The sequence below is a fragment of the Schistocerca serialis genome, chromosome 7, assembly GCF_023864345.2.
Source record: "Schistocerca serialis cubense isolate TAMUIC-IGC-003099 chromosome 7, iqSchSeri2.2, whole genome shotgun sequence".
NCBI lineage: Eukaryota > Metazoa > Arthropoda > Insecta > Orthoptera > Acrididae > Schistocerca > Schistocerca serialis.
Window position 1 is genome coordinate 555,063,090 of NC_064644.1, and position 17,529 is coordinate 555,080,618.

Below are 17,529 nucleotides of genomic sequence, written 5' to 3' on the forward strand. Positions count from 1 at the left end.
AACATATTGTCAGATACATGACACATAAGTAACTTACATATAAATAGCCAAGGTTAGAAAGACTCCAGTGTGGTTCAATAACAGTAATAGGAAGTGGATCTGCTTCGAAGGCAACCAAAAAATCTCAAAACACCCAGATTGGGTTTAAAAAGAAAAAAATATTTGTGAAAGATGTGTTCTGTAAGTTTGAAATCGAGTTTGTCTAAATAATTAGCCCTAAAGCCTAGGGAGTTATGGCTATCAGTTAACATAACTGTTCAAAATCTTCAGCAATGTCATAGATTGACCACACATGTATAGAATGTCAGGATGACAAAATAAGGCATGAATTCTAAATACTGTTTCCTGAAATTAGATAATGTAATATCGTCATATGAGTGACAACATGACAAATAACTGAGTGGGCAGTTAATAATCAAAGCCAGTTGATAGCCACTAAATTTGTTGGGGGATTCTGTATCAGTTATGCAGTGGAACTGCCTCTTCTTCTGGCAGTTGTTTACCACAGCAAGGACACAAGTCCTTCCAATTTTTGGAAGAAATTACAGGCTGACACTCTTATTGAGAGAATATTCTACGTCTGAACCATCAATGCTCTCGACTTGGGGTAAATGCTTATAGAAGCTCCAGCTGTTTACAATAGATATGGTCAGGCAAGCACCAACTACATGCATGAATTTTGAAATATATTACAAAGAAAAGAATGAGTGAATAAACAAGTAACTATGCTAAATAAAATAATGGTAACTTAATGGAAACAAACACAAATTTAGTCAATACAGCCACAAAGTTAAGTTTGAGTACTATATATTGTTCAGTCAAAACAGATAAAATATGATGTCCTTACATACAGTAATTAAACGCATATTGGTATCCACATAAAAGTTCAAAATCTGAAATTGTAACTAAATGCAATTGAGATTGCACGAATAGTGAATAATCCTTGGCTGATTCCCCAAGTAAATAAGCTGTCATTAAAGCAGAACCAAAATCCATGTCCTGACTACGCATTAATACTCAAGTTCGTCAGTGATACTGCTGCACTCACTGCAAAAGTACATCACAAAATATGACTCCTGCAAAGTTAGTGTTCCAGCTGTGAAAACTTACAGCACTTGAAAGCAGCGTGAAAAAGTATTAAAGCCCAGTGAGTTGCTCAGATTCTACTACTTATAAAACTTTCAAGTGTTAGAACTATGTGGCTGGCTTGCCACTGGAAAATATAAGTTCCACTCCTGCCAAAAGCTAAACAGACCCACCACATCACACAGCCCATGAGACAAGACCACATGCAAAGGCCAGGAGGCACAGCTTCCGTTACAAACCTTAGAAATCCATACCACACTATTCGTAAAGGGCAACGATACTTGGGGCAAGGGGATGGTGGTGGTGGTGGTGGTGAACATTCTCCCCCCCCCCCCCCCCTCCCTCCCTCCCTCCTCCCCCCTCCTTCCGCAGCTCTCAGGGAAAGGAAAAATATATAGTGAACTCAGGTGTTTTTCTTTCAAGGAAGTGATTTAAATGTTGGTACTGTACAGGTTTTTAACAGGGTTGGAACTGTAACTTTATTTATGGCCACTTACAAGTCACCGTTTTTCTTACAAAATATTAAAAATACCTCAAACTCCAGGTCTAGCCCCCCACCTGCACCCCACCTACAGACTACCATATGGGCACCCTTGCTATTTATGTTCACATCTTCTCACAATATTATGCTGAAACGGCCATAACTTAAATTACATTGTTTTTGTTAATAGTAAATATATTGAAAGGAGCACCTCCCCATGCTGGTCATTTTCCAAACTTTTGAAACATTCTCACATGCGTATGATGCTAAATATTAATAAAAACATGATGTGCGATTGTGCACAACTGTTGAAATAGTATGTTTTTATATACACAAATATGGCATATCAAATCAGAGCATAACTTACTGCTCATTTACATGGTGCTCTTGATTTTTATGTAGCACTCACCAAATTTGAATTATGGCTGATTTAATGGGAGGCATGTCTCAGATTACATAATGCTGAATTTGATGCAGAAATAGCTTACATACCTAAACAGAAATACATTTATGAAAATAGTATGGTTACATGTCATGATTCATGTAATTATTGCAGTTAATTTTATTGAGCAGTTTCAACCAAAGTGTTTCTCTGGATCCATTAAAGTTGCAGCCAATCTGTGTCATTATTTGTTCACTGTGCAGTTCAGCTATAGTATGACGTATTGTTTATGATTATAGCAGTTTTGATTTACCAGTAGCTTTGCTTATAACACTAAATCTCAATAATTAAAAACTAGAGTTTGTGCAGCATCATGCAATGCTGTATCGAAGTTGTGATGTTGGGATGCACGATTTGATATCCTCATTTATTTTCTAGATCCATTGCATTCAGTTTTAGTATTTTTCTCTGTAATATTTGCAAGTAATATTTAATTTCTGGAGAGTAACACCTTTTCATTGGGCATGTGCCCATCACTGACTCAAAGAATAGAACCCTTTCAGGGATTTTCCAGTAGTTATCTGCTGTAACCTGCCTTTGTACTCATCACCCTTTGGTCAACTCATGAAACTCCACCTCGGTGCATGAGGGTATGTCCAGAATGACTACTTAGACTGAATCTGCTGTCATCTGAGAAGATCGCACGACACCATACCGCGTTTGTGTAGAGTCTGTGCTGTTGGAAACATTGAAAATGGTGTCACAGATGTCTAGATGTCAACAGAACACATACTGGTCAGGGCAAAGAGATGGCCCCCATGCAGTCGCCATGCTGCTGTAGAGCATCAGACTGCGTGCCTTGCAGTCCTATTAAATGTAACTGCAATTGCATCTGCTGTTTGATGTTGGTCTCTTCTTGCCTGTAGTACATTGTAGCGGGAATCTTCTCCTGTAGTTGAATGTGGTTGACCAACTCCTCTCATTTAGGCAGCATTGCCTGTGGTTTGGAATGCTCCCCGTGCACTTGGAACAATGGTGTGAGCTACACGCATCGCACTTTGTATTTCCTCCAGTTTCTCAATGATTCTTCCCACATGTGAAGTCATCCAGTTGTCATGTCTGAGCCATGTTGTAATGAAGTGCACTGTATCTGCTCACTGATTGACATACCAGATGATCAAAAAGTCAGTATAAATTTGAAAACTGAATAAATCGCGGAATAATGTAGATAGAGAGGTAAAAATTGACACACATGCTTGGAATGACATGGGGTTTTATTAGAACCAAAAAAATACAAACGTTCAAAAAATGTCCGACAGATGGCGCTTCATCTGATCAGAATAGCAATAATTAGCATAACAAGGTAAGACAAAGCAAAGATGATGTTCTTTACAGGAAATACTCAATATGTCCACCATCATTCCTCAACAACAGCTGTAGTCGAGGAATAATGTTGTGAACAGCACTGTAAAGCATGTCCGGAGTTATGGTGAGGCATTGGTGTCGGATGTTGTCTTTCAGCATCCCTAGAGATGTCGGTCGATCACGATACACTTGCGACTTCAGGTAACCCCAAAGCTAATAATCGCACAGACTGAGGTCTGGGGACCTGGGAGGCCACTGAGCACACGATCCTCACCAAAAGACGCATGCAAGAGATCTTTCACACGTCTAGCAATATGGGGTGGGCTCTTTTTTTTTTTTTTTTTTTTTTTTTTTTTTTTTTTCCTCCCCCCCCCCCCTTTCCCCCCATAAAACCCCATGTCATTCCAAGAATGTGTGTCAATTTTTACCTCTCTATCTACATTATTCCGTGGTTTATTAAGTTTTCTAATTTATACTGACTTTTTGATCACCCGTCTTTTCCCATTCCTTTAACTGTCTTGTGGTGCGGGGTCTGTCCCATTTGGCACTATAGTGATGCTGACCTCGCACAATGTGACCTCGAGTTTTCTGTGCCCAACTCAGAGAGTTCTGACAGATGCTTCCACACATTCATTCATCACCACCAAGTTATTAATTAACTGTCTCTTCAATAAGGTTTAAACAGCAGTGTAATTCAATAAGTGTGAACAGGTGCAAAGATTTTGTATTGTATGACTACACCTTATATGATAGTCAGCACAGTCGATCAAAATAATAAAATAATGGAAACTCCAGGCTGAAATATTACCAGCAATTAAGAAAGGGTAGATTGCTACTCAGCGGTCACTTTCAGAGGCAGTCTGGAATGGGACAGGAAATGGTGGTGTGTGTGTGTGTGTGTGTGTGTGTGTGGCGGGGGGGGGGGGAGATATCTGGGTACTGGTCGGGGGGGGGGGGGGGGGGGGGGGGGGGGGGGAAAGAGAAGAGTGCTGTCTGACAGAGTGTGCAGGGACTAAATATATGCATGACAAGACTGCCAGTCGCAGCCTCGGAAGGCTGTGGGGCAGGTAGATTGGAGATGAGGAGGGAGTAGGGGCAACTATGTAGAAGAGGAGCAGGGAAGGAGAAAGACAGGCGGATGTGACGGGAGAGGGCAGTACTCAGTTAGGATGAGGGGACATGAATAGAGAGGAGTTGAAAGGATAGTGGGGCGAAAACTGTTGTGTGGAGAGTGTGGGGACAGCAGGTTGAGGGCAAGACAATTTCAGGAGCAGAGAATGTATTGTTTGGATAACTCCCATCTGCCCAGTTCAGAAGAGATGGGGATGGAGGGGAGGACCGAGATGGCTCGGGCAGTGAAGCCATTGAAATCAAGTATGTTATGTTTAGCTGCATGTTGTACCACAGGGTTGTGTACCATGCTTTTGACCACAGTTTGGTAGTGGCCATTCATCCTGGTGAACAGCTGATTGGTACTCATACGAATATAAAGTGCTGTGTAATGAGTGCAACAGACCTGGTATATAACAAGGATGCTTTTACAGGTGGCCCAACCTCTGATGGTGTAAGATAGACCTGTAACAGGACTGGAATAGGAAGTGCTGTGTGGCTGGGTTAGGCGGGTCTTGCATCTGGGTTTTTCAAAGGGATATGATCCCTGTGTCAACGGAGTTGGGATTGGGAGTGGTATAGAATTGGATTCAGACATTGTACTGGTTGGGTGGGCAATGGAATAACACTTTAGGAGAGGTGTGAAGGTTCATGGTTAGGATGACCCTCATTTAAGACATGATGATAGGTAATCAGAGTCCTGATGAATGATGTGGTTCAGTTGTTCCAGTCCAAGATTGTACTGGGTGAGAAAGGCAACACTCCTTTGGAGCTCTGGTTCTTGGGGGTCTGTGGGGAAATTGCACAGGGGATCTGTTTTTGAATTAGATGTGCCTTTCTTTCAAGGCCGTGGTGAGACCTTAAGCAAATTGGGCAAGTGAGTTCTTGTCACTGGAAGGTACTTTTTGGTGTGGAAGGAAAGTCCAGCTGTCGAAATGCAGGTACTGTTGGTGACTGGTGAGTTTAATGTGGGCAGGGGTGTGGATGGAGCCACCACAGTGGAGGAAGCCAAAATCCAGGAAGGTGGCACATTGGGTTGAGGAGTTCCAAATGAAGTGGATGAGAAAGAAGGTGTTAAGTTTGTGAAGGAATGAGAATAGGGTGTCTTGCTCCTGCATCCTGGTAATGGAGATATCAACAATGAACCTAACGACACCAGGAGTTTTGGGAGGCTAGGAAGGTTTCCTGTAGATAGCCCAGTAACAGCCTGGAGTAGGAGGGTGACATGGCGTGCACTTTGCTGTGCCATAGTGTTTTTTCTATATCTTCATTTAAAAACGGAAGTAGCTGTGTGTTTGGATAAAGTTAGTAAGGTGTATAGCAAATGATGTAGTGGGTTGGAGTCTGAAGGACTATGGGAAAGTTAGTGTTCAATAGTGACAAGGCTGTGGGCATGAGAGATGTTGGTGTTTAGGGAAGTGGCATCAACAAGGATGAGTAGGGAGCTAGTATAGGATGGTGGAAAGTCGGTGAAGGAAGTGTTTGGTATATTTGATGTGGGAGGCTATGTTAATTCCAACATGATTAAATTTGGGTGTGGGGCTGAAGGTAGGGCTGAAAGTTCTACTGAGCTGAGGATTTTGGTGGAAAGATTAACAACATTGTTCCAGGAATCTTTCGGCTCTGGATTTGGTGGAGTGTTGGCAAGGAGTTTTGGGGTATGTGGCAGGTTGAAAAGGTCAGCTAAGCAAGGTCTGGGTGCTTTGAGGAAGAACAGTGTGGTTGGGATAGAGGTTGGATAGTGATGCCCCAGGGTGGCAGTAGGATGTCAGCAGGTTCTTTCAGAGGTATGAGAGGTGGTTGTGTGACGTCTGTGGCATTAAGATGTGTTTTTGTGATACCAGGTTTGTGAGGCCCACAGATTAATGGAATCGAAAAAACATGACAGTCATTGTGAAAGGAGGGGTGGGATCTTTAGGCCATTTGGGGGATTGCTTGGTATAGACAGCATTTAAGGAGCAGTATGTGGGACTAGTTTTGGCCGGGGAATGGGATATTTTTTGAACATGTACAAAAAGATGTAGCAGTGATCTTTTGTGGCAGTGACAGCGTTGGAAAAATGCGAATGAAGCAGAAATGGGCAGATGAAGTAGTTAGATGGTTGTGAGGCAAGCTAGATAACAAAAGGACATGTAAAATACTTGCAGGCACATCACAAGATGCACAGATATGTGAAAATACATACAAGTACATAAAAGTATGCACGATCAAGTAAAAATAAGCAAAAATGCATAGAGTATGTAAAATTACACAGAAACACTCACACATACTTAAAAAAATGTACAAAAATGTGGGAAAAAAGTAATTGATGAGGTATGTGAGTGTTTGCACATTGGGATAAGGGAAAAGGAGGGGGGGGGGGAGGGGGATTGGTTAGGTCAAGGTTCACAAGTTTGTGTGGAAAACAAAATAAAATATGCGAGGATGAGGGAGGTAATTATTGGTGGGAAGAATTTGCAGCTTGAGATGCTGCACCAACAGTTCTTGTAGTCACATAGCTGTGTATTGCGCACAGACAAGATCATTGACACAGTGTGGTCAGAAGACTAGAGTGCTAGCAGTTTGGAAGATGTTGAAAAAACATGGTAAAGAAGAAAAGAATAGACTCTGACAAGAGTAATGCTTTAGAGAATTGTAACAGAGGAAGACATCGTAGGGTTGTGGGATGGAAGAAAAGCCGTTTGGAAAAATCAAATGGAAACTCCTGGTTGGAACATCAAAAATATTACAAAAAAGGTATATATTGCTACTCACCGTAAAGATGACACATTTAGTTACAGACAGGCACAATGAACAGACTGTTACATGTTTAGCTTTTGGCCAAAGCCTTCTTCACAAAAGGAAAAAAGAAGAAAAGAAAAAAAAAACACACACACACTTGCAAAAGCGAGCACACCTCACACACACTTGACCATCACTATCAGATTGGACCAGAATGCAATTGTAACATTGAGCAGCAGTCTACAGTGGGTCAGGGAAGGGGGAGGAATGACAGAGTACAGGTTGGTGGGAAAGAGTAGCACTGTCTGGTGGAACATGCAGGGATTAGATGAAGGTGTGATAAGACTGCCAGGTGCAGTGTCAAGAGGCTGTGCAACAGGGAGTTCAGGGGAGGAGGGGATGCTGTAAAGAAAAGGATTAGGGAAGCAGAAAGACATATGGATGTGTTGGCAGAGGGCAACACACAAAGAGGGTGAGGAGACATGAATAGAGAGGAGTTGATAGGACAGAGGGAATGGAAATAGTTGGGTGGAGGGTGTGGAGGCAGTAGATTACAGTAGGTTACTTAGCTTGCAGTCGGAATGATCTCTGGAGCAGAGAATTTGTTGTAAGGATAACTCCCATTTGCACAGTACAGAAAAGCTGGTGGTTGAGGGAAGAATCCAGATGGCTGGGGTAGTGAAGCAGCCATTGAAATCAAGTGTGTTATGTTCAGCTGCAAGCTGTGCCACAGGGTGGTCTACTTCACGGTAATCATACCAATATAAACCCGATGTTATTCAATCTGTATATTGAGCAAGCAGTAAAGGAAACAAAAGAAAAATTCGGAGTAGGTATTAAAATTCATGGAGAAGAAGTAAAAACTTTGAGGTTTGCCGATGACATTGTAATTCTATCAGAGACAGCAAAGGACTTGGAAGAGCAGTTGAACGGAATGGACAGTGTCTTGAAAGGAGGATATAAGATGAACATCAACAAAAGCAAAACGAGGATAATGGAATGTAGTCAAATTAAATCTGGTGATGCTGAGGGAATTAGATTAGGAAATGAGACACTTAAAGTAGTAAAGGAGTTTTGCTATTTAGGGAGTAAAATAACTGATGATGGTCGAAGTAGAGAGGATATAAAATGTAGACTGGCAATAGCAAGGAAATCGTTTCTGAAGAAGAGAAATTTGTTAACATCGAGTATAGATTTAAGTGTCAGGAAGTCGTTTCTGAAAGTATTTGTATGGAGTGTAGCCATGTATGGAAGTGAAACATGGACGATAACTAGTTTGGACAAGAAGAGAATACAAGCTTTCGAAATGTGGTGCTACAGAAGAATGCTGAAGATAAGGTGGGTAGATCACGTAACTAATGAGGAGGTACTGAATAGGATTGGGGAGAAGAGAGGTTTGTGGCACAACTTGACTAGAAGAAGGGATCGGTTGGTGGGACATGTTCTGAGGCATCAGGGGATCACAAATTTAGCATTGGAGGGCAGCGTGGAGGGTAAAAATCGTAGAGGGAGACCAAGAGATGAATACACTAAGCAGATTCAGAAGGATGTAGGTTGCGGTAGGTACTGGGAGATGAAGAAGCTTGCACAGGATAGAGTAGCATGGAGAGCTGCATCAAACCAGTCTCAGGACTGAAGACCACAACAACAACAACCAATATAAAAGCTGTGCAATCATTGCAGCAGAGCTGTTATATGACATGGCTGCTTTCACAGGTTGCCCAACTTCTGAGGGGGTAAGATAGGCTTGTGAGACTGGAATAGGAAGTACTGGGTTACTAGATTGGGCAGGTCGTGCACCCTGGCAGAATTGAAGCTGTGAGGACAGGTCGTGTGTCATGCTTGGGTAGCTCAGTTGGTAGAGCTCTTGCCTGCGAAAGACAAAGGTCCCGAGTTCGAGTCTCGGTCCTGCACGCAGTTTTAATCTCCCAGGAAGTTTCATATCAGTGCACACTCCACTGCAGAGTGAAAATCTCATTCTGGAAACATCCCCCAGGCTGTGGCTAAGCCATGTCTCTGCAATATCCTTTCTTCCAGGAGTGCTAGTTCTGCAAGGTTCGCAGAAGAGCTTCTGTGAAGTTTGGAAGGTAGGAGACGAGGTACTGGCAGAATTGAAGCTGGGAGGACGGATCGTAAGTCATGCTTGGGTAGCTCAGTTGGTAGAGTACTCGCCCGCGAAAGGCAAAGGTCCCGAGTTCAAGTTTCGGTGTGCCACACAGTTTTAATCTGCCAGGAAGTTTCACAGTGTTCCTCCTTGTCAATACCTCATAGCATCCAGACTCTCCATAGCTGACTTTTTCAACCTGCTACATCCTCCAGAACTCTCACTCAAAACTATACAAAATCCAGAACCCAAACAAATCCAAAACACTGTAGTTAACCTTTCCCCCCAGAAAACACAATCCTACAGAAGTTTCCATCCTATCCAAACGTCTTGCCGTTAGCACTACACCCAAATTTAATCGTGATGGACTTTGCAATTACTTACTCTGCTTCTCCCAATCCATGCAGTGGAAACACTTTTGTGCTACTTTACCTCTCCCAGTTCATACCACCATCTAACTGTGATCCTCCCCCTCTCTGATCTAACAACTCCCTGCTCACCTATCAGAAATTCCTTACTTCAAACCTTGTCTCATCATCTTTCCCCAGGTCCCTACCTGAGAACTAAAACCTTTCAGCAGAAGAAATGATAGTCATTCACAAAATCAAAACAAATCCTGATCTAATCATCCTACCTGCAAGACAAAGTTCCCCCACTGTCATGTGTCATGAACTGCAGAGAGTATCTGGCAGAAATGAATGTCCTTCATACTCCAGATCCAGTACTTCATTTGTCATATACCGTACTAACTTTACTCTAACATGCAGCTTCTACTCCTGTGAAGGGAAGGTGTACAAACAAACCCACGGCACAGCCAAGGGCATCTCCATCACACCCTCCTATGCCAAGCTGTTTCTGGGTCATCTAGAGAAAACCTTTCTAGCCTCACAAAATCTAAAACCCCTGCTATGGTTCAGGTTCATTGAGGATATCTTCATGATCTAGACTCAGGGCCAGGACACCCTATCCACATTCCTTCACAACCTCAACACCTTCTCTGCCATCTGCTTCACCTAAACCTCCTCAACCAAGGTTGCCACCTTCTAGTACGTTGACTACTTACTCTCTTGTGTCTCCATCCACACCTCTGTCTGCATTAAACCCACCAATCACCAACGGTTCCTGCTTTTCAACAGCTGCCATCCATTCTACACCAAACAATCCCTCCCATGGAGCCTGGCAACCTGGAGATGGCATATATGCAGTGACGAGAACTGCCTTCCCCACTATGCTGATGGTTTCACCAAGGCCTTCACAGACAGACACAATCTTCCCAGAACTATTCTGCAGACAAATCTCCTGTGCTGTTTCCCCACATATCCCCAGTCATCCCACGAACCCCAAGAGCTACCTACAAAGGAGTGCCCCCTCGTTACCATAACCACCCTGGACTGGAACAACTGAGCGCATCTTTTGCCAGGGCTTTCATCATTCATGAAATGAGGGACATCCTTTCCGTTCCCCCTAAAGTGGTGTTCTATAGCCCACCCAACCTCCAGATCATTCTAGTCGATTCCTATGCCACACCCAATCCCAGCCCCTTGCCACAGGGATCATATCCCTACGGAAGACTGAGGTGCAAGACCTGCCCAACCAATTCATACTGCACTTCCTGTTCCATTCCTATCAGAGGCTTTTCTTGCTCAATCACAGGTCAGGCTACTGTTGAAAGCAGCCGTGTCATGTACCAGCTCCGCTGCAATTGTTGCACAGCTTTTTATATTGGTATGGCTGCAACCAGGTGTCCATCAGAATGAATTGCCACTGCCCTGTGACAGATATTGCAGCTGAACATAACATACCTGATTCCAATGGCTGCTTCACAACCAGGGCCATCTGTATCCTCCCCTCCATCACCAGCTTTTCTGAACTGTGCAGATGGGAGTTACTCTTACAACAAATTCACCATTCTCAAAATTATCCCAGCCTCAACCTACAGTAGCCTACTGTCCCCACACCACCAATCCAACAGTTTCCACACCCTCTGTCCTCTCACCTCCTCCCTATTCACATCACCTCAGACTCATACTCATTGTGTACCATCCTCTGCCAAAGCACATGCCCATCGTTCCCCTTCCCTTCTCCTCTTCTTTTCCACTCCCGGTTACTCTCTGCCCTCCCCACCGTCTTTCCCCATGACCTACCAACGCTGCACCAGGGTGTCCTATCATTCTCTGTCGAGTCCCAGCATGCTCCGCCAAATACAGCATGTTCGCCCCCCCTCCCTCCCCCCCCCCCCCTTTCCATACTTGTACCCTGCTATCCTTCCCCCTTCCCTGCTCCAGTTTATGTTACTGCTCAATGTGATGGTTGCATTCTGGTCTGAGCTGCTGCTGACAGCAGTCATGTATGCATGAGGTGTGCTCGCTTTTGTGAATGTGTGTGTTTTTTTCTTGTCAGAAGGAGGCCACGGCCAAATTCTACACATGAAACAGTCTTTTCGCTGTGCTTGTCTGCAACTCAATCTGTCATCTTTATGCTGAGTAGTAATCTGTCCTTTTCCTGATATTTTTGATATAACAGTGAGATGTTTAGGCATTAGTGCCTGCAGCAGTTTAAAATCAAATTCTCACACAAATCTCATAGTGATGAAATTAATTTCTTGTCTATGATAAGAGAAATTTAACTACAAAGAAGACTGCTCACAAAATTCCTCTCCAACTTGTTTTTAAATATGAGTCCTATGTCTGGAATCTTTATCAAATAGATTTAACAAAAACTAGAAAATAACTCTGAGAGAGAAACTGACCAGTTCAATTTTGTCACACGTTTTCTTCTCCAGAGAGAGAGAGAGAGAAAGACAGACAGAGAGAGAGGGGGGGGGGGGGGGGAGATGGGGAGATACCTGACACATTGGCACATCTTGTAATAAACTCGTGTAAAGTGACTGTAAAAAGATATTGTGTGTCACAATGAAACTAAACTTCCTCTTAAAATTCAAGTAATGATTATTATTCTGAGAAGAGTCAAGGGGTATAGTTCTTTTAACAAATGTGTAAAATACGAAGGAAAGGGATAATGATACTGGTGTAATATGTACCTTCCAAAACACAATATACAGTGGCTTGCCGAGATAGAGAAGCTGCTTTCGCAAATATGGATGAGGAAACCAGCAGTCAAAGTGGCTACCTCGTTTCTCGCAACAGTGTTATATGAATCACATGGAATGTGAGGAAGTGTGTATTGAGCAAGAAGTTGATAGGTGACATTATGAAAAGATTTTGCTGGTATCAGGTGGCATAATAAATTTCGAAGATCTGTGAGAACTTGGAAAGGGGTGAAAAATAATGAGGGGACATTAAAGGAAAGAGGGAGGACTTAATGAAAATAGGAGATGGAGCATGAAAGAAGACACAGAGTACTAAAATATGAATTTTGTCTGTGGAATGAATGTGTGTGTTCCCTCATCATGAATTGGAGCCACAGAAATAGAGGAAACCAATTGTACCAAAGGGAACCAACGTCAGAAATAATTTTCCGTAACGTATATAAGTGTTGACCATCATATTTTTAATAACACAGTAGTCTGTATGATTATCAGGCATATAAATAAAAGCATAAAATCCATAGCTCATAACTAATGGCATTCCTCCATGAGAACATTTGCATCAGTAGCTAAAATGCTGATATTTGGAAATATAATATAATAAAATTCATATACAAATTTTATAACATTTAACTCGAGCAGCAATTATGTGTCCTTGCATTTGTTCATGAATGTTTAATTTTATAAACAAGGATAAATTTGCAAAGTAACCTTTTACCAATAAAGGAAGTGTGTATTTTTTTAATGTTGAATTTTCACCAAATGTCTCAACTACGAGGGCGGTTCAGAAAGTAACCTCCGATTGGTCACAGTGCGGGTTGTGGGGGGAGTAGCGACGCCATCTGTGCGTTCACGCACTCAACAGGTCAGTCGGCATCAAGCCGTGGTCGAGTGAACGTCGTACCTGCGCTAGTTTAGTTTTTGTGGCAGTTTGAAATGTGTGCTGCAATAGAAAACCCCGCCAAATGTGAAGAGCGTGCTGTCATAAGGTTTTTTACAGCCAAAGGATATTCTGCAGCAGCTATTCATCGTGAGCTTTGTGCCGTGTACGGACCAAGAGCTATGAGTGAAGGAGTTGTCCATGAATGGGTACGTTTATTTAAAAGTGGACGAGAAAACGTTCATGATGAAGAGAGGAGTGGTAGACCATCATTGGTGACTGACGAACTCGTTCAGACAGTTGATGCAAAAGTTCGTGAAAATCGACGTTTCTCAATGTCGGAGTTGTCTACTGGTTTTCCACAGATTTCTAAGACTCTCTTGTACGAGATAGTGACAGCAAGATTGGGTTACCGTAAGTTCTGTGCACGATGGGTGCCCAAAATTCTTACTGACCACCACAAAACTCAAAGAATGGCCTCTGCATTAGGCTTTATGTCACGTTATGAGGACGAAGGAGAACCATTGTTAAACAGAATCGTGACCGGTGACGAAACCTGGATTAAGTACGTGAACCCTGAGACAAAAGAACAATCAAAGGTGTGGGCACATTCAAATTCACCTACCAAACCAAGAAAAGCCTCGCAAGATTTTTCTGCCAGAAAGCTGATGGCAACGGTGTTTTGGGATGCCAAAGGGGTGTTGTTGGTTGAATTCATGGAACGTGGTACGACCATTAATCAAGACGTGTACTGTGAAACAATAAAAAAGTTACGACGGGCTATACAGAACAAACGCCGTGGTATGCTGACTTCTGGTATCGTTTTTTTGCACGATAACGCCCGTCCTCACTCTGCTCGCAGAACAACGGCCCTTCTTGAGTCCTTCAAGTGGGACGTTATCAACCATCCACCTTACAGCCCAGACCTGGCGCCAAGTGATTATCACCTCTTCATGCATTTGAAGAAATGGCTCGGGTCACAGCGGTTTGATGACGACGAAGAGCTCAAAGATGCGGTCACTGGCTGGCTCCAGGCACAAGCGGGTGATTTTTATGCAGAAGGAATTTCAAAGCTTGTGAAGAGATACGATAAGTGCCTCAATCGCTATGGAGACTATGTAGAAAAATAGTGCAAAGATGTAGTTGTAAGATGTATATATTAAAATATTTTTATTTAACTTGGTGTATTTGTTTAAATCAACCGGAGGTTACTTTCTGAACGGCCCTCGTATAAATTTGGTTCCTGCAGGCAGTATTAACTAGATTGTGAACAAAGAAAAAAGCTAAGCTTACCACTGTCCGGTGTTTCAGTGGATCGGGAAAACTATGCGGCTAGACAGACACATTATGACAATTTGTACAGGATGGTGGCGTACTGTGAAAACAGAACAGATTGCCGCCGAGCGTTGCAGCTCAACTATTTTGGTGAAATTTTTGATCGACAGCAATGCCTAATAAGTCGTGATACAGCTTGTGATAACTGTTTGCAGCAGGTAACTAATCTTGATAAATCTGTGTTTCATAAAATTTTGTTCCTTTCCTGTCCCTTATGTCCCTTGTGCCTCACCAAAGTAATTTATAGTCAGAATACAAAATGTGCTAAGCTAAATTTGAACTTTTTCTTTTGGTTTTTCTGTGTACATATCAAATATACAATTTTTGTATCTGGATTTTGGAACTGTTGCTGGAGTAGATGACCTTATGTAATATGCAAATATTTTCTAGCAGAGAAAGAAAAAAATTAAGAAATGTTATTTTCATTGTGATGTATTTATGTTGTACTAAGACTATCAGTAATTTAGTCACGGCATCCTCAGATCCAAATGTGAGGCAGTATATGGTAGCCAGCTAAATTATTGGGAATTAGTACTCATTTCCAAGTATATTAATTACACTGCCAATTACACACTATGGATTCAGGATTGCCCAGTTTTATGCGAAGGGAAATAGTTCAGAATATCAAAATTATAAAATGCATTGCTTACATTTAAGAAAAGAAAGATTTAAAATTAAGAAACGTTCTTTCAATTGTGTCAGCAGTGAGAACTAATGGAAATTAATATTTCCTTATTAGACAAGGTCATGATGCATTAAAAATGTTAGTGTTCTGTGCCGAGTCCTGCTAAGCTACTTCCTTGTATCAAAAGAAAAGTTCATCTGAGAAAACTATTTGGTCTACATCATCAGATACATGTTATATACTGGTACAAGAGAATTCTAATTAAGAGTGAGAAGAGTGTAGTGAGACTTTAAGGTGGAACAAGACTTCAACAATGCTCCTGTACTGAAGACCACTTGCAGTAGTGATCCAAAAGAACTTTTTTGTTAAAAGGAGAGAGAGAGAGAGAGAGAGAGAGAGAGAGAGTCTCAGGCTAACTGCACTTTGCACCTGTTTTTCACCGTAAATTTCAGATATGTCTAATGAAACTAAATGCCAGTTTCTGTATGATTTACTTAATTTATTGTTACCCATGGATATTTCTTGAGATTCAGATAAATATGCATTTAAGATAAACGTACTTATTTCTCACCGAATGGCCGAAGCATTGAGTCATTGACAGGCACACACAAGAGAAATAAAACTTGCTGGCTTTTGGAATTATCCTTTGATGAGCTAAGGTACAAGACACGTACACACACGCACACACACACACACACACACACACACACACACACACACACACACACACACGCACCTGCACCCCCTACATTGTGCCAGCTGTAAACACAATGTCAGGATTGCATTTCAGCAGGTGGACTAGAGTTGGGGGGGGGGGGGTATTTGTTGGGTGGATAGAAGGGGGGAGAGGCAGGAAGTGAGAAGAGGAGGTTGAGGGATGGACAGTTAGTGGCTAGGAGGGAGGAGTTTGCAGGCCAGGGCTGGTAGGTACATGAGGTAGGCATGTGATACTTGGGTACCAGAGCCAGTGAGCTGGGTTGCACCATGAAAATGACATGCAGGTGTGGATTGGCAGAGGGTGACAGAACAAATAAACTTTATCCAAACAGGTCTAGAAGGCCTTATGTTACCAGCAGGCCAGCTGGTGCTTCTAGGATAGATCCAGATGGCATGGGTTGTGAAGCAGCCAGTGAAGGGGTAGGAAGGATATTGAGTAGGATTTCCCTTGTTTTCAGCCCTTATGATGGATAATAAAAGCCCTGGTGAAGGATATGGTACAGATGCCCGAGTCCAGGGTGATATTGTGTGAGGAGTGGGCCACTTCTTTGTAGCTGATTCTAGGGGAGGGTGGGAAGAGGATCAGGGGTTTGTGATGATACAGCAAGGGAAATCTGTTTGATTTGGGGGCGGTGGGGTGGGAATGGCTGTCTGTGAAGGCATTTGTGGACCCGTAGTATAGTTGGCAAAGGAATTCTCGTCACTACAGATATGATGTCCACAGATGGCCAGGATGTGTTGGAGCAATTTTTTGGTGTTGGAGAGGGTGACAGCTGTCAAAATGCAGGTACTGATAGTTGTTGGTGGCTTTAATACAGTATATACAGAATGGGTGGTGGAGCCGCCAGAGAGGAGGTGGTCAATGTCCAGGAAGGTTTGCACATTGGATTGAGAAGAACCAGGTGAATGGGTGGGAGAGAAGGTGTTGAGGTTGTGGAGGAATTAGGATGAGATTTCATGGCCCTGAGTTCAGATCATGGAGATGTCATCAGTGAACCTATACCAGGCAAGGGATTTGGGGTTTTGGGAGGCTAGATGCTCCATAAAAAGTTTGGTATATGAGTGTGCAATGAGGGTGCCATGAAAGTGCTCACGAATGTTTTCATATATGTTCCCCTCAAAGGAGAAGTAGCAGTGTGTGAGGATATAGTTTTTAAGGCATATGTGGAATGAGGTAGTGGATATGGAGTCTGAAGGACACTGGGAGTTGTGGCTTTCGATAGCAGCAAAGCCTTGGGCATGAGGGATGTTGGTGTATAGGGAGGCGGCATCATCAGTGATGAGTAGGGATCCAGTTGGTGAAGGGATGGGGATTGTGGAGATTTAGTGAAGGTAGTGATGTGAAAGGCGATGCTTCAGGCAATTGCTTGGATGTATTGGTCAACAAGTTTGAAAGGTCTGTCATTAGGAGCAATATAACTAGCAACAAGGGGTGTCCAATATTGTTGGGTTTGTGTATTTTGTGGAGCATGTAGAAAGGGGGCATGGGGGGTGTCATTGGGGTGAGAGGGAGATGGACTCAGGGGAGACATTCTGTGTTGTTCCTAATGATTTCAGTAGGGGTTGAATGTTAACTTGGAATTCTGGAAGAGCTCATAGCTGATGGAGGAGTTAGGTAGTTGGCATCAGCCTTCTGTCAGGTAGTCACTAAGATTCATCATGGAAGTGGTGGAGCTT

The 17,529-nt window shown here is 42.7% G+C and overlaps 1 protein-coding gene across 1 annotated transcript in view; it reads left to right on the forward strand.

The window, feature by feature from the left end:
* LOC126412096 (Bloom syndrome protein homolog) overlaps nucleotides 1-17,529 on the forward strand; it is a 196,612-nt gene that overhangs the window by 128,846 nt on the left and 50,237 nt on the right. The window contains exon 18 of the mRNA XM_050081515.1: nucleotides 14,487-14,668. Within this exon, the coding sequence (XP_049937472.1) occupies nucleotides 14,487-14,668 (182 nt within the window). The remainder of the gene's footprint in view (nucleotides 1-14,486; nucleotides 14,669-17,529) is intronic.